This window comes from Medicago sativa, chromosome 6 (assembly GCF_051527215.1).
Source record: "Medicago sativa cultivar Bolivia chromosome 6, Bolivia_mono, whole genome shotgun sequence".
NCBI lineage: Eukaryota > Viridiplantae > Streptophyta > Magnoliopsida > Fabales > Fabaceae > Medicago > Medicago sativa.
Window position 1 is genome coordinate 25,024,427 of NC_140754.1, and position 24,635 is coordinate 25,049,061.

General features: G+C 33.3%; 1 protein-coding gene, 1 long non-coding RNA gene and 1 pseudogene across 4 annotated transcripts in view; 2 read left to right on the top strand and 1 right to left on the bottom strand.

Annotated features, from left to right (window-relative positions):
* Positions 1–4,139: 4,139 nt before the first annotated feature.
* LOC146914132 (UDP-glycosyltransferase 1-like) overlaps positions 4,140–24,635 on the top strand; it is a 52,024-nt gene continuing 31,528 nt past the window's right edge. Inside the window, exon 1 of one of the 2 annotated variants that reach the window (XM_085717056.1) lies at positions 4,140–5,615. In XM_085717056.1, the coding sequence (XP_085573182.1) occupies positions 4,316–5,615 (1,300 nt within the window). In that variant the 5' untranslated portion in view covers positions 4,140–4,315. Of the gene's footprint in view, positions 5,873–24,635 lie in introns of those variants that run through there. The other variant, XM_085717055.1, reaches the window with a different exon arrangement.
* LOC146914133 (UDP-glycosyltransferase 1 pseudogene) lies at positions 11,988–13,932 on the top strand (annotated as a pseudogene). Its single transcript, XR_015013911.1, has one exon. The product of XR_015013911.1 is annotated as a UDP-glycosyltransferase 1 pseudogene (transcript).
* LOC146914134 (uncharacterized) lies at positions 20,048–21,625 on the bottom strand. Its single transcript, XR_015016464.1, has 2 exons — positions 21,406–21,625; positions 20,048–20,414 (listed from the first exon to the last, which is right to left on the bottom strand). It is a non-coding gene; the product is annotated as an uncharacterized LOC146914134 (long non-coding RNA).

Consider the following 24,635-nt stretch of genomic DNA (forward strand, 5'->3'; position numbering starts at 1 on the left):
AGTTTCCACTGGTGCAACATCTTCATTATAAATCATGAACATTAGACCTATAATCAGTAGGTGAACTTGTCCTTTGATAAACAATATGAACTTGTCTTGTGGAAGATATGTTATTCTTGGATTTTTTTGTATGGTCCCCCCTACTTCTGCAATCCATACAAATAGGGTCTTAAATTCCATTTTTCATCCATTTGAAAAAAATCATAAAATCCATCCTTTAAGTATGCATGGGGCATACTTTTAAGGATATATGCTAACAAGTATCTTGATGCAGGGTGCTTCCATTTGTCATTCCTATTCTTCTTGGATGGGAAGAATCAGAATAATGCAAAAGGGATTTTATAGAGTACATTATTCATTGGATGAAAACTTGTAATCTTTTTAGAATGTAATTGAAATTGTGTTGCAACGTTCATTCCCATTATGAAATCTAATTTCAAATATTTGTACGAGTTATAATATTGAATCTAAATAAAGTTTGATCTTCAATTTTTAGCTAGTTCAAATTAAACTTTTTCATCAAATCCAAATGAAGTCCAACCAAAAAATATAAATATGCGTCATGTAGCAAAAATTATTAATAGGCGACATTTTTTTATTGGTACTAATGATGATACAAAAATGTTACAAAAAGTGTAAACAAGCAAACATTTTTTACAGCGTTTAGTTAAATCGAATTCACGTCAGAATGAGAGGGATTCAAGATTGTGCAGGTATGAGACTACATGATGGAAGATAGACTTATAAGAATTATTTAGTACTACCTATACCAATAAAATGAATATTCTTTTTGGTAGCTCATTGCATAAGAACTTCACAAGTAAGCGTACTTGAGTTGGATCATTTTAGGATGGTTGTCCTTCTTGAAAGTTTCTCCAAAAATGTGCAAGTGAGAGTAAAGCATGCCAAAAAGACTCGTGTTGATTTGTGGGGTTAGTCGGCACCACATAAAATTGTTTGAGGGGTTCAACTAACCGTGAAGGTTTTATTTTAGTTTTAAAATTGTTTTATTCATTACATTACTCCCTTGTCATCTTGTATTCCATGTGTCATGCATTTTTGGAAAAACTTCACTCCATGCAATTTATGACCTTCCTTGAATCCTTTGATTCCTTTTGATTTTCTAAACAATTATCAATTTTTTCCACATTCAGTACCACTGTAATTAAAATTAACTTGATCCTCAAGGTTGAACTTAGGATAACATTGTTGAATGTTAGTTCCATTTTTCCTAGTTGTCTCACTTTTGAAGTTCTCCCTTGTGTTAATAATTGAGTAACGTTCAGTCTTCCTCTGATTTTCTAAATAATTACTCCCTCCGGTCCTTTATACAAGAAACAAAAGACATAAAACATCAAGACCAAGGAAATACATTGAAAATAATCATCTTTATTTAATACACTTCTACATTTAAAAAATTTCCATGAATACCCTAAATTAATTACTTTTTATTCCACTAACTTACTTACTTTTAAGATTCTCTCTCATAGTAAATAAGGGCACAAATGAAATTTAGCTTCAAAAATACTTGAAACTTGGTCAATCTTCTTATAAAAAGGACAAAAAAAAAATTTCACTTTTGTTTCTAATAAAAAGGACCGGAGGGAGTATCAATTTTTTCCTCATTTAATACCACTCTAATTAAAATTAACCCAATCCTCAAAGTTGACCTTAGGATAACATTGTTCAATGTTAGTACCATTTTTCCTAGTTCCCTAACTTTTGGATAAGTTCTTCCCTTGGGTTAATAATTGAGTAACATTCACTCTACCATTGATTTTCTAAACAATTATCAATTTTTTCCTCATTCAGTACCACTCTAATTAAAATTAACATGGTCCTCAAGGGTTGAAGTTAGGATAATAGTGTTAATGTTGGTACCATTTTTCCTAGTTGCCTCACTTTTGGGTAAGTTCTTCCCTTTGGCTTAATAATTGAGTAACGTTCACCCTACCTCTGATTTACCAAACAATTATCGATTTTTCCACAATTAGTATCATTCAATACCATTCTAATTAAAATTAACATGATCCTCTCGATTGAAGTTAGGATAACGTTGTTGGTTGCTAGTGCCATTTTTACTAGTTGCCTCACACTTGAGTAAGTTCCTCCCTTGGGTTAATTATTGAGTAACATTCGGTCTACCTTTGCTTTTCTAAACAATTATCGATTTTTCCACAATTAGTATCACTCAATACCATTCTAATTAAAATTAACATGATCCTAACATGATCCTCTCGATTGAAGTTAGGATAACATTGTTGGTTGTTAGTGCCATTTTTACTAGTTGCCTCACACTTGAGTTAGTTCCTCCCTTGGGTTAATTATTGAGTAACGTTCGGTCTACCTTTGCTTTTCTAAACAATTATCGACTTTTTCCTCAACTAGTATCATTCAATACCACTCTAATTAAAATTAACATGGTCCTCAAGGGTTGAAGTTAGGATAATAGTGTTAATGTTGGTACCATTTTTCCTAGTTGCCTCACTTTTGGGTAAGTTCTTCCCTTGGGTTAATACTTGAGTAACGTCCACTCTACCTTTGATTTTGTAAACAATTATCGATTTTTTCCTCAAGTAGTATCATTCTATATACCACTCTAATTAAAATTAACATGATCCTCTAGGTTGAAGTTAGGATAATTATGTTGGATGTTTAGTACCATTGCTCTTTTAGGCTAATGCTTAATATAGCGAAAACCCATTTTACGATGTCCATCACGAGCGAAATTTCACTACATTTTTTTTATGTTTTACAAAATTCAACTCATTACCATGCGTGAATTTCGGCCAATGCCAATATTTGATTGGTCTATTAAAATTTCATGAAGCTTTCGGGAACAACCGTTGACAATTGACGTCGCTCTTTCATAGCTTTCATTGTGAAGTGTGTTTTCTTTAAGTTGAACCCTAACTGGTGATGTTAATATGTTGACTGTAACGAATATTTACGAATTTTTATATTTTTTTTTTAAAAGATATATTATTTTGTAAATAAACATATTTATTTTATGTATTCATTTTTTGTCATATCAAACCAATACATAATAATCTTATTTTCTACTTTTATTTTATTTTTCTTTCCTATATCTTTCGTGAGGGAAGAAATTTTTAAATTTTAATTTTGTTTTTTCAAATAAGGTCTTGCGATATTTTTCAAAGATTGAAATGTCACTCTTTGTTTCTTTTTGATAAAGTTTGCACTTTATTTTAAAACATTATCACTTTGTTTCTAGAACATCAAAATATTTATAGTATTTTTTAAAAAAAATATGTTTTTAAATAAGGTCTTGCGATATTTTTCAAAGATTGAAATGAGTCATCACTCTTTGTTTCTTTTTCGATAAAGTTTGCACTTTATTTAAAAAATTATCACTTTGTTTCTAGAACATCAAAACATTTATAGTATTTTAAAAAAAAAAAATGATTCATGATTTTATAGTATATTAAAAATCTTATATTTACGACAAAGCAAAGTAATATGATTTAAATATAAAAAATTCTTTTTTATAATGTCAAAAATAAAATTGAATGATAAAACATTTTTCTTATAAAGAATGAAAATAATTATTTCAATAACTAAAATTATTATTTTTTAATAGAATTGTTTGAACAAGAATAATTTAGTGTATTTTATAAAAAATAATTATATATACCAGTTTTCTTTAACTGACTACTTTGACTTTTATATTAATTTGTTTTTGTAAATGTTATTCTATTTTTTTTTTAGGTATAAAAGGTTACTTTAATATCAAAGTATTTAACAAATAACTTGATTTGTTTTAAACAAATATAGACAGATATCTTAATATGAATATAAAATAATATCATTTGTCCGTTTCTTTAAATTACTATATTTACTTTTTCCTTTTTATTTGTACACTTCAATGTTATCTTGAAAAATATTATAAATAATTGCATTTATTTGTTTGTTTTTTTACTCAAAATGGCCTTTAAACATAACAAGTAAAATATATTATTTTATTTACAATAATATAAGGGAACTCGACAAACTAGGATATAGTTTGACCGAAATAATTACATTTTTACAATGTATCGAGTCAGAGTTTCCACCAAGATTTAAAAAGATGTTGAAATATATTATGCAACAAGTCTTCAATAAGATTATCTTTTGGGGAACCAACTAAAAAAGAATGGAACTTTCTACGTATTACCATACTAAGAATTTTGAGAGCATAGCCTTATCCCCACGCTTTAAATTTCAACATATAGCCTAACCCCATTGTCCATAACTTCATGCAAATTCACCTCAAACAAAAAAAATAATATTCTCCTCTCTTCTCTAATTGTCTAGCATGAAGGACACTATTGTTCTTTACCCTGCTCTTGGTAGTGGACACTTGATGTCCATGATTGAATTAGGTAAACTCATAGTAACTCACCACCCTTCATTTTCCATCACAATTTTAATTCTTACTCCACCCAACAAAAACACCATTATCAACAAAGACACCCTTTCTCCACAAGAACAATACATAGCCTCAGTATCTTCCACATTCCCTTCAATCAATTTTCATTACATTCCTCTAATTTCATCCCCCACAACACTTCCACCACCACCTTTACTTACCCTTGAGCTCTCTAACCAAAGCAATCACTATGTTCACAATATTCTCCAATCCATTTCCAAAACCACAAACCTCAAAGCAGTTATCTTAGATTTTCTCACATATAATGCCTTAAAAGTTACTACCAAGCTTGAAATCCCCACTTACTTTTACTACACTTCAGGTGCTATTGTTTTAGCCCTTTTCCTTCACTATCCAACCATTCACCAAAATGCTACAAAACCCATTAAGGATCTCCATACGCCTCTTCGAATTCCTGGGTTACCAAAGAATATTTCAACAGATGATTACCCTTATGAAGCCGAGTTTTTCCTTGAATCGGCAAAAACTATGAGGCAATGTGATGGGATTATTGTGAACACTTTTGATGCTATTGAGGGAAAAGCTAACAAAGCTTTGAATGAAGGATTATTTATTCCTGATGGAACTACTCCATCTATTTTTTGTATAGGACCATTGATTACCGCTTCTTATGGAGAAGATGAAAATGAGTGTCTAAGTTGGCTCGAGTCGCAATCTAGTCAAAGCGTCGTGTTGTTAAGTTTTGGAAGCATGGGAAGATTTTCTAAGGCTCAATTGAATGAGATAGCACTTGGATTGGAGAAAAGCGAGCAAAGATTCTTGTGGGTAGTTAGGAGCGAGTTGGACTTAGAAGATCAAAGTTTGGACGAGTTGCTCCCTGAAGGGTTTTTGGAGAGGACAAAGAAAAAGGGAATGGTGGTAAGAAATTGGGCACCACAAGGTGCAATATTAAAGCATGACTCGATTGGTGGATTTGTGACACATTGTGGTTGGAACTCGGTGTTGGAAGCTATTTGTGAAGGAGTGCCTATGATGACGTGGCCATTGTATGCAGAACAAAGGCTGAACAAGGTGATTTTGGTTGAAGAAATGAAGGTGGCTTTGGAATTGAAGGAGTCAAAAGATGGGTTTGTGAGTGGAAACGAGTTAGGGGATCGAATTAAGGAATTGATGGACTCCGATAAAGGGAAAGAGATTAGACAAATTGTTTTCAAGATGAAAATAAGTGCTAAGGAGGCAAGAGAAGAAGGTGGAAGTTCACTTGTTGCTTTGAATAATCTGGCACAATTGTGGAAGCGGAATAAGCAACATAGTATGGAGAATTGAGTAATAAAAGTATATAACGTTATATGGATATTTTTTCCCTAGTCACAAGTTAATTTATTGTCTGAAAAATTATATTTAAGAATAAGAAAATGGTTTAGAAATTGTGGTTCGAAATATTTGTGGATTGGTAATGGTGTAGAAATTTGTATTTGAATATCTTGTGCTCCTTTAACTTTTTTTTATTTTTTGTTACAAGTTTGTTCTTTAATTTTTTTAATCGTAATAAAGTACAAAATATTTGCTAAATTACCCTTTTCCATACAAATTCATTTAAAAGTGTTTAGATGACATTTTTTTATACTAAAGTGAAACAAAATCATGTCTACGACAAGTTCATGAATAAACTTCTATATATCCAAGAAGAAGGGGCTAAAATAAAAGGAAGCAGTGATGTTCACAGAAATTTGTAGTTTGATCTTAAAGAAAAAACTACCCTAGAAGAAGAAGGATCCAAATAATTTCACTCTTCCCTGCTCAATTGACAAGATATTTATCGACACAACATTATGCGTTATGGGTGGGAGCATTAATTTGATGCCATTATCAATGTTAAAGAAGGTAGTAGGAGTAAAGGTACATCAAGAACAAATGAATCTCATCTTGGCAGATGGGATGGTTAAAGCTCCACATGCCATAATAAAAGATGTTACGGTGAAAATTGTTAAGTTTATCTTTTCGGTGGGTTTTGTGATATTGGATAATAAGGAAGATCAAGAATTCCCTTTCATCATAGGAAGACCCTTTTTGGAAATTGCAAGGGCCTCATCAATGTGGAATTAGGAGAACTATTGGTGAGATTTGTACAAATAGGTGCTCTATAAGATGTGCGAAAAAGGAAAAACCCTAAATAAGAGACCCCAATTTTACAAAATTGCTAATGGTTTAACCTAAAAATTAAGAAAAAAACGTACGTGGGTGGTGTCAAGCTAATGACCTTAACAAAGCACTGGATGAGAGGCAACTCATCATAAAAAGAGGGGGAAAATGCACAAGACGCATGTACACACGATGGAGCACGTGACCTCGTTTCCAGCCACACGCGCTACGCAACAATCATGTTTTTTCTTGTTGGACATGTGGCGCGCGTCGCTACAGACACGACACGCATGTCCCTGACCATATAAATTGGATTTTTCGGGCCCCTTCTCTCACAACTCTAGTTTTCAAGTATCCTAACCCATTTTCACCCAAATTCATCTACAAACGATACTCCCAACACCATGATTACCAATTCTCATCCTTTTCATTGAAAAACCCAAATTTTAACACCATTATATTCTAAACCGTAAACCAAATCCTCCACTTTTCTTAAAAACCTTTTTTCCCATAAACAAGAAAAATTACCATGAACACGATTACTAATCCTCTTTGCTTCTACCCAAACCTCACCTTCCTATCAACTTTTCTAAACCAACACAAAAAGATTACCTTTCAATCTTAATGTCTTTCTCTCAATACATCTTCGTACCCTTTATCTTCTTCTAAACACAAATATAACCATTACCTTCACCAATGCAACTAATCATGGTTCGTAAGAGAACAAGAAGTGAACTGACCCAAGCTCCCACATATTATCGTCGAAGGTTTTTAAGTAAGGCTCATGCCGAAAGGTATCCTAAAATCTCTCAATTACAATTTGTGGAAGAACTAGCTTTTCAAATTGATCTAGAAACTTGTCTGGAAATCACAGAAGAATTGGAAAGGAGAGAGTGGCTCCAACTGAATGAGATGATCAAGGAGTCCAATTGATACATCGGCTATGAATTCTATGCCAACACATTTCTTGTTCCTTGGAAGAATGATAGATGGAGATCTAATGTTCATGGAGAAGGATCGAGGAGTATGATTCTGAAACCATCAACAATTTGTTACGCCTACAAGCTCAGGTTGTATGTCATGTTCAAAGAAACAAAAACCGAGGAAACATTGGATTCAATAAAATAGGAGTTGTCTATTCCTGGAGCACATTGGCTGAAGCATACTATAGTGTACTTGCTAAAGGAATTGTCTTAAAATGGATATGAAGCAAATCCAAAATGTGTGGCAGAGTTCTTAATGTCCACCATTGAGAGTTATGGCAATGCTTGCGAGTAATAAGTAATATAGTAGTAATTAGAGTAATTTATTTGTCAAGTGCAGCAAATCGTAACAAATACTAAAGTAGTAAGATATTATCTCCACATGGATTGTCATTCAACTTAACAATTAGCGGAATATATTTAAAGTAAAAATAGTAAAAGAGATAAAGTGGTTACATGTTTTTTATCCTGCACAATGAGATATTAAATTGTTTTGATTCAAAAGTTAACCGCGATTAAGATATCCTTAAATCCCCTCTACCTTCTTTGTTTAAATTAAATAAGTTAATTATTAGTTTATGATATGTCTTGATTCAAGAGAGTGGAACACGAGCCCGTGATATAAAGGTGGGAAGTTAAATTGTTTTCGCCACAATTTAAAAGTTATAATTGCGGTGTTCCCCTAAAGATGAGTCATAACCCCAACAAACATACTGATATTCGATTAAAAGAGATTAATTTAGAAAATAAGCAATTTATTACTGTTCTTGTTCGAACAATATGCATGATTGTCAGTCCTTTACCTCCACCTAGAGATCAGTCAACTGATAGTTGAAAAACATTTATAACGGAACATATACAAATTAAATCAGGCACTTGAATCATAAACTGAATAAAAAAAAATTATTAATTGAATCCAAAAAATAAGGAGAGGTTCATCGTGGAACCCTAATCAAGAGAAGTTTAATTGCCCATGACAACCAACATCATTGGAAAACAACAGAAAAATATAACCTAGAGGGGACAAGAAGAGGAGGAACCCGTTTGCCTTGAAGCTCTGATGTTTGTCTCTTGCCTTGTACCGATAGCTTTCTGAATGAATAAAAGTGTGTGAAAGAGTCTCTATTTATAGTGCATCATTGCTCAGTGATTAAAAGATGAGACATGAGCTTTTTCCTCCAATCCAGCTTTGAAATCAAGCTAAAACTGCATTTTTTCTCGCAGAAAAGCGCAAGGGTGCATGGCTGGACACACATGGGAACATGCGGTAGCCCTGAAAATTGTCTCGAGCGCAAGGGCCGATAGATAGTAGCCGAGGTGTAAATTTTGTAGAAATTCTTTCTTTTTCGAGCGTTCCTCCGTTTTGAGATGCCTTAGAACTTATGATGAATTTTCCCCAACTTGTATTGTCTTTAAAAAGCTTTTAAGAATGAACGATCTTCGTTATTCTTATCTTTTATCCTTCGTGTGATGTATTGTTTTGCCGATTTACTTTATTTCTCACTAAAAAGACTTAAAACGCCTATGAATTTACATGATTTAGGATAAAAGTTAATTACAAAGACTCGAATGAAAACAATATAAAATGTTCTTCAAACTGTGGACAACTCCTCTAAATAACATCTTATTTTCCTACAACTGAATAGAAAATAATTAAAATCATAGTCTAAAATATCGTATGACGCTTTGTCATCAATGTTAATAGTGTTTTCCTTCCTCGTGAACCGCCAAGTTCCAAATGAATAATTGTGAATGAGAGCTCTTATGTTTATAGGCAAGTTTCTAGCTGGGTTTGGGTTGAAAATATGAGCTTATCCCCAAGCCTGTAGAGAAAATACAACTGAAAGCTGTATTTTCTCGGAACCGCACGCTCCTCATGCATAGGTTGCCATGCCTTCAGTGTGCACATTGAAAATAGTGCTTTTCAGTGTTATTTTCTTACCTGCATCGCGGTCAACACACCTGTGATTTATTGCTTCTGTTTCTAGTGTTTTTTTTTGTCTTTTTCTTCATCTTTTTGAGTGCTTTCTTCTTCCAAACTTGTCGTGAGACTTAGGATAGAATTTTCCCAATATGTAATCTCTTTAGAGGCCTCTTGAATCTTGCTTTGCCTAATTACATGATTTTTCCATAGAATACTTACAAAACTCCTAATCATTACATTACTTGGTTTAGGGAAAAAATAAAATTACATGACTCAATATGAATATATTACAAAATGTGTTGGAACAAAATGTGTTTAACATTACCCTTTGAGAGTTTTGATGATAACAAGATATTAAAAATTGTCAATTGGATATGCTAATATATGTTCAAGTGTACATGACCATAGACAAAAATTTGATATCTTCATAAGGTTCTGGAAGAACAAAAGAGAGCAATGGAATCAATGAAATGAAGCTTGAAGCATCTGAAGTCGAAGTGCTCATGAAGTTTAGTGCTCCTGAAGTGATGACGTCATCAGAAGCAAGTTCATCAGAAACACCTCATCAGAAGCTGAAGATCACCAGAAGCTGAAGTTCATCAGAAGATGAGAGACTTAAAGCTTCAAAGACTGTTCAATGGATTTAATCACGCCTAGCATTGCAGAAGACCAATAGAGTGTATCAACAGCTATTTTGAAAGGATTTGAAGGCATTGGATGCTTGTTCTTTAAAGAGCGTTGACAAAGTACAATTGTACGATGTGTACAACCACTACCTCCACTACTCTGTTTTTGTCTCTGCTACAGGACAAGAAAAACAGCTATGCCTGCAACGATGTTCCTCCAGACTTGGAATGGATTTGAAATTGATCCTTCATAGAACAATAACCATATCAGGAAAAAGATCATTGGTGATTGATCAAAGCTTCAAACGACTCTATTTTGATGTGCTGGAAATTTCGCAACGTCTCTTTCACACCTCTATATAAAGGAGTGAAGACTTAGAGAATAAAAAGGACTCAACAACAATTTACAAGTGCCAAAACTCTGTCAAAATTGTTCTGCATCAAAAGTTCACTTAGAATTTCTTAACAACTTTCATATCTTAGAAATTCTAGAGTCTTAAGAGTCTGTATCTGATTTGTATTGTGAACACCACTGATTGTATATCAAGTGTTCAACCTCAAACATTTTTCTTTGTTATTCTGTTTGAATAGAAATCTCTTGCAGTTGTGCTTGAGCATAAGAAGTCTATTGATTGTGTTCAGGAGCATAGGAAATATCTTGCAATTGTGCTTGAGTAGTTTGAAGTCTCTTGCTAGTTTTATCAGTGAGCATTTGTAATCAGATATTACATTTTAGTGAACTCTCCTTGGAAGTGCAAGGGGGACAGGTAGGGCTGGCAATGAACCGAACCAACTCGACAATAGTTCGGAACTCGATTCGACAATTAACTCGTTGAACTTGGTTCATGAACCAAATGAGTTGAACTTGAGCTGAAAATTAAGTTCGTTAAATAAATGAGCTGAACTTGAGTTGTATATAGTTCGACTCGGTTGGTTCATGAGCTAGCTCGATATATATATATATATATATATATATATATATATATATATATATGTGTGTGTGTGTGTGTGTGTGTGTGTGTGTGTATTAGTTTGATAAATATTAATAGAGTACAAGCTTAAATATTAAACAAAAAATACGTAGTTTATTACAAGTTTCCTCTGATGTTTATGTACTTTTTTTTTGAAGGAATAATACTGATTTAATGAAAAATTAACAATAATTAAAATAGTAATTAAAATAAATGAGAGAAAAAAAATGTTTGTATCGAACTCGAGCCGAGTTTTGAGCTGAGCTGATTCTTATCGAGTCAAGCTCAGACAATTTCGACTCGACTCGACTCATTTCCGGCCCTAGGGACAGGACTACTTCCGGTTTGCGGAAGGAACCTGTATAATTGCTTTGTGTCCTTCTTCTTTTTCTCTCTGCTTTATCCACATTTAGTCCTGAACATCACTTCAGAAGTAGAACTCTATCTGCTTCTGCTTCTGATCAGTGCTTTCAGTAAAATAGCTTTATAAAATATTATAAATAGCTAATATTATTTTTTTAATAGAATTGTTTGAACGAGAATAATTTAGTGTATTTTATAAAAAATAATAATTTAGTGTATATTATAAAAAAATAATTTTTTTTTAAACGTTATTCTAATTTTTTTTAGGTACAAAAGTTTGTTTTAATATCAATGTATTTAACAAATAACTTGATTTGTTTTAAACAAATATAGACAGATATCTTAATATGAATATAAACTAATATCATTTGTCCGTTTCTTAAATTACTATATTTACTTTTTCCTTTTTATTTGTACACTTCAATGTTATCTTGAAAAATATTATAAATAATTGCATTTATTTGTTTGTTTTTTTACTCAAAATGGCCTTTAAACATAACAAGTAAAATATATTATTTTATTTACAATAATATAAGGGAACTCGACAAACTAGGATATAGTTTGACCGAAATAATTACACTTTTACAATGTATCGAGTCAGAGTTTGCACCCCGATTTAAAAACATGTTCAAATATATTATGCGACAAGTCTTCAATAAGATTATCTTTTGTGGAACAAACTAAAAAAGAATGGAACTTTCTACGTATTACCATACTAAGAATTTTGACAGCATAGCCTTATCCCCACGCTTTAAATTTCAACATATAGCCTAACCCATTGTCCATAACTTCATGCAAATTCACCTCAAACAAAAAAAATAATATTCTCCTTTCTTCTCTAATTGTCTAGCATGAAAGACACTATTGTTCTTTACCCTGCTCTTGGTAGTGGACACTTGATGTCCATGATTGAATTAGGCAAACTCATAGTAACTCATCACCCTTCATTTTCCATCATAATTTTAATTCTTACACCCCCCTATAAAAACACCAACATCAACAAACACACCCTTTCCCCACAAGAACAATACATAGCCTCAGTTTCTTCTACATTCCCTTCAATCAATTTTCATTACATTCCTCCAATTTCATTCCCTATAACACTTCCACAACACTTACGCACCATTGAAGTCTGTCAACATAGCAACCACCTTGTTGACAACATTCTCCATTCTATTTCCAAAACCACAAACCTGAAAGCTGTTATCTTAGATTTCTTCACCTATAGTGCCTCACAAGTGACCAACAAACTCGAGATCCCCACTTATTTTTACTTCACTTCAGGTGCTATCTTTGTAGCCACATTCCTTCATTTTCCAATTGTTTATGAAAATGCTACAAAACCTATTAAGGATCTTCATATGCCTCTTCAAATTCCAGGGTTACCAAATAGTCTTTCAACAGATGATTACCCTGACGACTTTAAAGATTCTGAGAATAAAGTGTTGCAAGATATGCTTGATTGTATGAAAACTATGAGGAAATGTGTTGGGATTATTGTGAACACTTTTGATGGTATTGAAGGAAGAGCAATTGAAGCTTTGAATGAAGGATTATTTATACCTAATGGTATTCCATCCATTTTCTGTACTGGACCTTTGATCGCATCTTCATATGGAGCAGATGAAATTGGGTGTCTAAGTTGGCTTGAATCGCAACCTAGTCAAAGCGTTGTGTTGCTAAGTTTTGGAAGCATGGGAAGATTTTCTAAGGCTCAGATCAATGAGATAGCACGTGGATTGGAAAAAAGTGAGCAAAGATTCTTGTGGGTTGTTAGGAGCGAGTTGGACTTAGAGGAGCTTAGTCTGGATGAGTTGTTACCTGAAGGGTTTCGGGAGAGGACAAAGGAAAAGGGCATGGTGGTAAGAAATTGGGCACCACAAGGTGCAGTACTGAAGCATGACTCGATTGGTGGATTCGTGACACATTGTGGATGGAACTCAGTGTTGGAAGCTGTATGTGAAGGAGTGCCTATGGTGGCGTGGCCATTGTATGCAGAACAAAGGTTGAACAAGGTGATTTTGGTTGAGGAGATGAAGGTTGCTTTGGAACTAAATGATTCAAAAGACGGGTTTGTGAGTGGAATCGAGTTAGGAGATCGAATTAGGGAATTGATGAACTCCGATAAAGGAAAAGAGATTCGAAATATTATTTTCAAGATGAAAATAAGTGCTAAGGAGGCAAGAGAAGAAGGTGGAAGTCCGCTTGTTGCTTTGAATAAGTTAGCTGAAATGTGGAGGCAGAAGAAGTAACATAATATGATTATTTGAATAATACAAGTTTTTCACATGATATGGGTTTTGGTTGGGCCCCTATCATAAGTTGTTTCGTTGGCTAATGAAATAAAATTTAAGAACAATAAAATGGTTTAGAAATTGTTAATCAAATATCTTGGGCTTCTATAAATTATTTGTTTGTATTAAATTAGTATTTTGAGTTATTTATTTTTGTGATAAATTTCTTGTTTATGTCATAAAATATTTGCACAATTATTCTTTTCCAATAAAATCCATTTAAAAGTGCTTACATGTCAGTTATACTACTCCCTTCGTCCCCTTTTAAATGAATATTTTACAAAAATCGCGAGTATTAAGAAAGGTTATTGAAGTAATAAAGTTCTCTAAAATGTCTGTAGCTATTACTAAAGGACCTTTTATTTAAAATACATTTAATGTTAGCTTTTCATATACTAAGAAAAATGGTTAGTATTAATAAGGGGTATATTTGAAAAAAAAATTATAAATGCATATAGAAATTTGAATATGATCTTATATTGTTGTTTTTGGATTTCCAAACTGTTGTATTTGGATTTTCAAATTCTATTATCTACCAAAGTTGTTACTAGGTTGAGTCACGACTAGGTTGCTCTCTTTATAGCGTTTCGTGGCACTGCCCAAAATTGTGCAAGACAGACTATCAACCACGCCGCCTCCAGGATAAAACAAGCCCAGCTACAACTGTGCGGTTAACTACTGCACTGTAGAAAACCGTTCAAGAATTACATCCTCAAATATGGTATAAGACCACTCTTTAATACTAAAACCACTTTAATATGGTACTGTTACCACTCTATTATGGTGTTGAGACCACTCAAATATGGTGTTACCACCATTCTAATTATTAACTTCTCCAACTATGATGCTATGACACTCAAATATGGTCTTACACCATTCTAAAGTCTAACTTCTTCAAGAATCGAAGAAGAATATATTTAAGATCATTCATAATTTTGAAGGGACATTATACTGAAAAAGTGACTATGATCTTAAATTATTATTTATTCCGAAGGACATAAAAATATCGAAGGGACTATGAACTTAAGACCATTCTTAATTCTGAAGGGACATTAAACCGAAAAGGGACTATGGTCTTAAGAGCACTCTTAATTCCGAGGGGACAGAAAAAAGGAGTTGAAGAGAAGAAAGACTCGTCAACACAAGTCAAGAAAGGGAGAAGAGAGAAAGAGTTCCCGACAACTCAATGAAACTCTTTGGTGTGATTTTTGAACTAGGTGAACTCTCCTTTTATAGGGAGAGTTTGTAACTAATTTGGAGAAACTTAAGAATTAAGTAAACTTAAAAATTAAGCAACCCACAGATCAACTCAAGTAACAAACTAATCGAATAAGTTCAAAGAGAAACAAACCCACAAAAATAGCTGAAACAAACTAATGAAAGAAAGATAGGAAATTCAGTTGGATTCTCAATCTTATCACACCAAACATAACCTAAAATTATGGGAAGTGATATCCATGAATAAGGAATAATAATAATAATAATAATTATTTTCATCATTATAAGGTATTTAAAATTAAATACCACTATTTAAACACTACTAATGTGTGTGTTCTATTTTATGTGGAACCCCCACACTCTATTTTTTCAATTCACGTAACTCTAGATCAAAGTTTAATAACTTGGTGTTTAATCTTCCAACCTTCCAATTTCTTTCCATCTTCACACCATTGTTCCAACAATCCCCCACTTAAATTTAAAAAATGGTTTCAATAATAACTTCAAAATGTTTCTATAAGGTTGCTAATAAACAAAGGTGTCGCCTACAACTTGAACCTTTGCATAACGGATAATATTCTGATTTACAAGAGTTGCTTACAACATTGAATTCTATCTCAGACATAGAATCCGCACACAAACCTTTTCCTAAGGTGTATCCTAAAATCCCTTGCGTTTATGGCCCTGCACGTCTATCTCAGTTTTAACGAACGCTCTAGGTATTCTGCCCCAAACCCCATAGGAACCGGCCTCTATTTCACATTCGTATAGGTGAGTCTATCAAGAGTACTCCTGTAGTTATGTACTTCACTCAACATAGAGTATAGATCTCATCAAGAGTTTCTATTATCTCATCCTTCTGTAGCTGCAGGATTCATGCTTTCTTAATTTTCTCATAGCATGTTCTATCACTCATGACTTGTTAGTACCCATTGAACCTATTTCTTGGGATCTTCAGTCATGTAGGTTGGGTTACCATCACTTGTGACCTTTGGGCATTAGTCCCATCCTATTGGATGTGTTTAGGACTTTCTTTCTAGTAATTCCTTTCGTCAAAGGATTGACTAATTCTTTATCAGTACGTACATGATCTACTTTAACCGTTCCTTTTGAGAGTAGCTAGCTCTCTATCTCTTTACGTGTTTGTGTCTTAATTATCGTCTCTTTCCATTGTACTAACGATTCTCAATTTTTGTAATAGATACAGTACTATCACAATGAGTTAACACTTCTGGAAACGGTTTTATCCACTAAGGATTCTCAACTAGCAAGCATCTTATCAACTTGCTTCTTCACTAGTTTTCTCTAGTGTTCTCATCTCAGATTCATTCCATAGTGGACTGAGTCAGCTTCATTGTTTTAACAAACAACTCCTCTAGTGATGCTCAATGTGCAGTCATTGGTCACTTTAAAACTCATCTGAATGATGTCCTATTTTTTATCGTGTACCAATCAAATACTATCGGATACTTCTCATTTGTATCTTGTACCATTCAAGTACAATATGATACTTCTCATAATGTAATTCTAGAGTATAGTCTTCTTGAGGCACCTCATGACTCTTTCTATAGCATGGTAATGCTTCTCATCTGTCTACTAGTAAACTTGCACAAGATTTTCATGACATTGACAATGTCAGGTCTAATACATTCAGTGGCATACCTAAGTACTGTCAATGATGCTCGCATATTCTGTTTTTCTAACTCCATTTCAAGTGTTCTTACACTTGGATCATAATATATGATTGCAAGTTTACGGTCAAATAAATTACATTTTCTTAAGATCTTCTCAACTTTGTGAGAGTTATCATAAAAGTTCTCTTTTCTGATATAGTAATATTGAAACCAAGAATTACTTCAACTTTGTCTAGGTCTTTCTTATCAATGTTGTTGATAAACAATGATTTCATATAATTCATAACATGAATCTTTAAATAAAATATGAGCAAGTCGTCTTCATAGAGACGTATGATCGTGTAAATAATATTTGTCACTTTCATTTACTTTATACTCATTTGATAGCATTAGAATGTCATATTTTTCATGTCATTCCTTAGGAGTTTATTTTAGATCTCACAAAGAATTATCTAACTTACAGACCTTGTTTCCTTATTCATGAATCACAAAACTTTTAGGTTGTTTAATATAGATTTCTTTTTCTACTTCACCATTTAAAGGGCAACTTTCACATCCATTTGGAGTACTATAGAGTTACGAACAGTGGCTAAAGGGACTAGTACTCTTGTGGATATGATTCTAATGACTGGTGAATGAATATCGAAGAAGTCTATATTTTTCTCTTTGTCTAAAATCTTTGACTACAAGGAGAGCCTTGTATTCATCAACCGTCCCATCATGTTTTAGTTTTCTTTCCCAAAATCCAAATACAACCGATTGGTTTTGCAACTATGAGGCAAGTCAACCAAGTGTCATGTTTTGTTAGACTCTAGAAAATCCATTTCATTGTTTATTGCTTCTAGCCATAATTCAACATCCAATGAGGATATAACTTCTTTAAGGCTTAGTGGATATTCTTCCAATGTATAAACCAAGTTCATACTCTTTAGCAATTTTAGCTTTCTTACCTCTTCGAGGTTCTATAACATCTCGTACGATGTTTTCATAACTATTTCTTAATTTTTAAATGGGGAATTATTTTGCCCCCACTAATGTCGTGCTCCCACTAGCGCCCCACTATTCTTTAGTTGAAGGGTAAATATTTTCATAGAAATCGGCATCTTTTAATTCTATGATCACATTAACATTTAGGTCATAAACCTATATGTTTCGCTTTTTATAGCGTACCCAATGAATACACATTCATAGGCTCTACTAGTGAGTTCAACTCTCTTGGAGTCCAGAATCTAAATATAGTCCAGACATTCCCAAGTTCAAAAATAAGACAAGTTGAGTTGTCTTTTCTTCAAAAATTTCTTAATTAGAATTTTGATTTTAGACTTGGGTATCCAACATAAATTTCAATTTTCGTTATAGAAATTGAACATATCAAGCATATCGATTTTATTTTCCAAAATTCACAGTCATCAATAAATATGATAAAAATTTCATTTTATCATTTCTAATTTATGTGCCATCAAATTCGCACATATCATAATTTATTAAGTTTAGAGATTCAAATTCTCTAAACATTGATTTATATGAACTTTTGGTTCATTTATCTTGACTGCAAAAAATAATTTTTTTTAATTATATAACGTTGGAATTAAGTCCAAGTTACTCAAGTTTAAATTTAAACACTTGTTCACAAGTCAAATATTAAAATCACACAACTAATAGAATAGAAGAAGAATTTTAATTTTGAACATACCATCAATAAAGTAGTATTTCCCAATAAGAATATGAGTACAAGTCACTAGACCTGTTCTTATAGGATCAAAATCCTAAAATAATTGAGTGCTCTCGATTTTATATCCGTCTACCGAGAATTGGTGCTCCAGCTTATAGTTATATCAATAACGTAAATATATGTTTCTTGCTTTAATTTACCAAAAGAAAAAATAGTTAATTCATGAGCTCAACCGAAGCAATTTTTGGTAGCGCAGGCACACTGCTTCTAGCATGGTACACTCAACCTTCAAATTTAAAACCTACCATCATTTTCTTTTGCCAACGCACTATCCAAAGATTTCCAATACTTGACCACCGCTTTACAAGGATTTGCCGTTTCCACAAGTTCAGTATATATGTTATATATTAGTACGTATTTGTCAACTGCCAAGTAGAAAAATTAAGGACAAGGCATCAACCAAAGAAACGCACAAGGGTTCTATTCTCTAAATAGTTTTTTATTCACAATTCGAGTAATTTTGAAAATAAACACTACAAGAAATCCTGCAGGGGCAGATTCCTTGTGAAAATGCAAGAATCCCTGGGAAAAAGTCATTTGTCAGGACTTTTGCGTGGAGCTGAATCAATGGCAAATGCGGTCCTAGCAAATTGCTAGGCCAGGGCTTTAGCTCCTGGCAAATTTGCGTGGGACAAACTCCTGTCCCAGCCCTTGTTCTTACTCCTGGCAAAAGCCCTGGCATATTTTCTGACTCAACAACCTGCAACCTGCTTTTCTGAAGCACTGCAGAGCTGACATATTGTCTAATCAGGTGCAGTCTGACCCAAAACATGACAGGAGTATTGCGAGGGGTATACCCCTGGCAAATAGACATGGCAAACCAACCCGCACCCGCCGGGTCTCCCCGCCCCGCCCCGATTTTTAACGGGGAAAAGTCGAATTAACTGGGTCCGGGTGCGGGTCTGGGGAAAACCCGCAGGTTTAATGTGGGGACGGGGAATGGGACGGGGGATACTCGCACCCGCCCCGCACCCACCCCCGCCCCGCACCCGTACATGAGAATTTACAAAGAAAAAAATAGTGTAAAAATATGTCCCACATCGGGCATTTCATAGATATTGAAAGGAATGGGTGCTTATAAATATAGAAGCTCAACACTTCCATTGAGTAACAAGCAATAATACTAGTATGGTGGGACCTATTGCTCATTACTTACTGTCATGTAGTGATGATGGGGCATGTGGTGGCTCATCTCTTTAATTAATAAATTGATGTTGTGCTTCCCAAGTCCAAATAATTAGTTTAAAATTTTATGTGACTATGGTTTTTTCTGCTGGGTCTGTTGAGAGAGGACAGCAGAGTTTTGGCAGTTTTGTTTTTCTGTGGCTGCGGTTTTAATTTGTATCAGTAGCAGTTTTTTTTTTGTGCTGCTTATGTTGTACCGCGGATGGGGGTGGGTGCGGGGCCGGGGAAACCCGTCCCTGTTGGGGCCGGGTCTGGGGGTGAATTTTCTATCCTCGCCGGGTCTGGGGGCAGGGGCGGGGCTGGGTACCATCTAACGGGGCCGGGGTCGGGTGTGTTAAAACCCGCCGCGCCCCGCCCTGTTGCCATGTCTACTGGCAAATTGCGTAGATAATTTTTTGAAAAAAATGGTTTTTTATTGTTTTTAAAAAAAACGTTAATTTCATTAAAATAATTAAAATTAATTATTAAAATAAATTTAAAAACGATTTTAAATTGCTTTTTTTAAAATCATTAAAAATAATTTAAAAAACATAATTAAATGTTTTTTTTTAAAGTAATTGCTTTAAAATAAAAATTAAAGTAATATCACCCATAAAATATTAAGTCAAACATTAATGAAATTAAAATTGTACGGGATAATATTATAGACCATAAGTAGCAAATAAGTAGCAATTGTACCGGGAAGCATAACTAACTTTCCCAAATATTACACACCATAGATAATAAAAGCAAAATAAAATAACATGCACGAACACATAATAAGGGTCCAACTTCACTCCTCATCATCGCTGCCCGTCTCTTCGCCTCCTTCTTCGCCTCCATCTTCGCCATAACTCGGAAAAGGCTCTACATTGGGATCTGGAACTGACGATTGCTGACTTGAATTCCCAACCTCATGTGCTTGCCTAAACTGAGCTGGTTGCTCCTCATATCTTTGTTGGCGGCTAAGCAACTAGTATTCATATCAAAAACAATCAAATAATCATACACAAGTATTTTAGCAAACAACTAGCCCAAATCTACACTAATAAAATTCATTGTGACAGAAGACATAAATCAATAAAACATTTCCAGCAACACATTCCAATTGGACCTAACATTTCCAGGGATCTGGATCCTCTCAACAATAAAATCCAGACATTGTATTAATCTAACGGATGAAAAACTGATGGAACAAATTATTAAAACAAAACATGTTTCACATAATAGAACACAAGTGCACAACCATTTTCGCCGAAATTGTAGTGAACTGTTCTTCAGTTGTTTTTTATTGATTTCTTAAGAGTTATCATGGCTTCTTCCAGTTTGTGTCTGCAAATCCAATTGTGATGGCACATAGCAATTTTTCTTTCAGCCGAATAGGCACAAGGCACCGACTATATTCTTATGATATAACTAATCATTCGTAGGATATAACTAATCATTTGTAGGAAATATACAATCATTTGAATTAAGAGGCCAACAACATCACCTTCAACATGTAATTTAACGTTATAGCAAGAAAATAAATAAAAAATTGAAAACCAAGGGACTGGTCAGCTTCCAATAAAAACAACAACGAAAGTCAAAGTAAACTAATATCAGTTTTTTTAATTATTTTAAGTTTTTGTTTCTCAACACATTCCAATTGAACCTAACAGCACAATTAGAGTTGTACATAAACTCAGATTCAGAAAAATTTACATAAACTTAATAAATTTACACAGATTCAGAAACTTAATAAATTTGTAAATAAACTTGTACATAGACTTGTACATAAACTTGTAAATTTACTCGGATTCAGAAAGAGGAAAAAAAAATCAATTAGTAAAACCCTAAAAAATCAAAAATCCCCAAATCTTAATAAGCTGAAAAATCAATCCTTACCACAAATAACTTTAACCCTACAAAATTAGTACATAAAACAATTAGTAAAACAAAGGAATGAGTAAGATTGAACTCACTTAAGATGAATATTGACTCAGCAAACGAGATGAACGAGCAAACCCTTCTGAAGGAGAAAACGAAAGGAACAGAGGTGTGAGAAAACGAGGCTTCTCGGCTTCTGAATGAGAAATCGAAATGAATCCAGGGAAAAGGAGTGATACAAATGGGTCTTCTAGCTTCTTTTTCTTCTCTGCTTCTCAGCTCCCTAAGAAGAAAACCTAAGGCAAGGAGTGATACAAATGGGTCTTCTAGCTTCTTTTTCTTCTTATAAAATAAAAATTGGTAAAATAATAATTGGTTTTTTTCAATTGAGCGGGACAATTCCGGGGCAAAAATATTTTGTCATTTTACATTCTATTAAATATTTACTCCTTCCGGTTATTATTATAAGCAAAACTCCACTTATTAATGTATCTAGTTTATAATAAAGACTAGATACATTAATTATTCAATGTAAATTTTGCTTATACTAATGATAATAATGACCGGAGGGAGTATCAGTGTGAATGTGTCTAAATTCTACTAAATATTAGTAAATAAATAGATTAAATAAGTGAACACATAATTAATTAGTAGGACGTTGCAATATCATTACAATATAGCACAATATAGAACTAAGTCATTCTTACTTCTTCTATAATTATAATCCAAAAACACTTTCATCAACTTGATCTCTTTCATCATGATCCCCTTCAACATTGTTCTCTTCATAACCAACATGATCCTCATCATTATCATCTTCATTAGGAGTCAACAAAACAGCAGGATCAACATATGTTCCCCATCAACTTGTTCATCAAGCCAACTTGCAACACGCTCAACTTCAATTATATCATTAACATGTGAAATTTCATCAATTTGCTCAATTTCATTGGTTGGATCTTCAATCTCGATCCTGCCCCTTGGTTTTGTTTTAATTGCAACCGACCACCCTCGCTTGCGTGGTTGCGTTGGAGGATAAGGAACATAGTACAGTTGCCTAACATTATGTGCCATGATAAACGGATCATACACATTATATTTTTTGTCCACTCGGATGTCAACATTGTTGGTTATTTTGTTCATTTTTGTCCATCTATGTGACGGATCAAACCATTCACAATAAAATAACACCACTTTATCTTGATTGTAAAATAACTCGTAAACATGTTTGATCACGCCATAGAAGTCATCTTCACCTCCTTCTATAACTCCTTTAACATATACACCACTATTATAAGTCCTTTTCCCTTCACTCCATGATTGAGTATGAAATTTATATCCATTCACAAAGTATGTATGATATTCAGTGGCACATTATAAAGGACCTTGAGCTAAACCTCTTAAACGAATGATTTCATTAGTTGGGAGTAAGTGCTGCATGAAAACATGATTATCATGACTTTTCATTCCATTTACTCCTTCGACAAAATGGGGTTTTAATCCTCTTCTTCCCGGAAACGTTCTGTCATACATCCAACTACGATAATGCTGATAATACTCCATCTTTTTCACGTTCAACTATAACATTCACTTATTAAACTTCATGCTTAGTAACTTCTTTGCACGCGTCATTTTTTGGTGCGCGAAATACCGTTAAGCGCTTAATTTCTTAAATTAAACAAAACAAGTCTATTCCAAACTAATTTAAAAAAAAAAATCATTTTCTCAATTTATACCTATTTTTCTTTACATTAAAAAAAGTTTTATTATAATGAGTATTAAAAAAATATTTAATATAAAAAAATTAATTAACAGTTTTTATTTAAACTATATTAAAATATACAATTTGCTCTAAACTTAAAATCACAGTTTTAAATTATTAAAAAAAACATACACTTGATTGTCAAAAAAAAACATACACTTTTTAAAATACCATATATTTATTTTTCTAATTTAATATAAATTTATCAGATCTAAAGAAAGAAAATTATGTTAACAAATAAAAAAAAACATATATTCAAGAGATCTACACAATAAAACATATATTCAACATGTATTTCTTCAACAAAAAAACATACATATTCATTATTCAACACAAAAACATACATACGCCACATATATTTTATATTTTTTTTCATACTCCAAAAATAATTTTTTTAATAGCATGCATATGTATTATAAGCTTCAAAATACATATCATTTTTTTTTTCAATATTTTCGGCCAGCATGCATATAAGCTTCACATAAACAACAACACATTATAATTAACTAACCTGTTAATTTGTACAAAAAAAAAAAACTAACCTGTTAAACAAAGAGAAATAGCATATCCAAAGAGAAGGCTTCATAGTAGGAGGAAATTAGCTTTTGACAAATGAGATACAACACTGTTGTAGCAAACAAAACAAATTTAAGTAAATAAATAAATTTAACATTTATTGTAAAAATACAAGAAATATAAGTGAAATAATTTTTTACCATAAAATGAAAAAACTAGGAGATGAATGTGTTGTGGAGAAAGAAGAAAAGAGAAAGAGAAAATATTTTTGTAAGTGTTGGTAAAAGGTGCCAAGGATAAAGCCAGGAGCTGCCCATGGCTAAATGTATGACAGATTGTGCAGTCCACTTTACAGAAATGGCAGGCTTTGTGCAGAGACATGCTAAGGGTTAAGCGTGGAAACGCCCCTGTCAAATTGTCATGCAAGTACAGACAGTCAGCTTTTCATGAATTTGGTCAAATCTGCTTTTCTTTTTTCAGGCTTTTGCAGGGGTGCTGTCCCTTCTGCAGCAGCTTTACAATTTGCCAGGAGCTCTCCCTGGTATTGCTCCTGTCTAAGCCTGACAACACTCCGATTTTCTGCACCAATTCAAAATATATGTTCCCGCCTAAAATAAAGCCAGGGCTTATGTGAGGGCCACGCCCAGTGTAATTTGCCACCACTTTCCCCATGCTTTACTCCTGGCAAATTTCCCAGGGGTTTATGCTCCTGGCATAATTCCCTGGCTAATTGCAAGATTTCTTGTAGTGAAATTTCAAAGTCGCATATGTGAATTTCTTAGTGTTGTTGTTTATAACAACAATCACTTCATCGTTTCAGTCAAAAGATGTATTTCTATAGCTTGATTTATCCTTAATGTATTTAGGGACAACTGAACCTTAATAAGTAACTTCTTTGGTAGACATAGCAGTAAGAAACGTCTTAAAATTGTTGTTTTTGGATTCCAAATTGTTGTATTTGGATTTCCAAATTCTATTATCTACCGAAGTTGTTACTAGGTTGAGTCACGACCAGACCGCTCTCTTTAAGACGTTTCGTGGCACTAC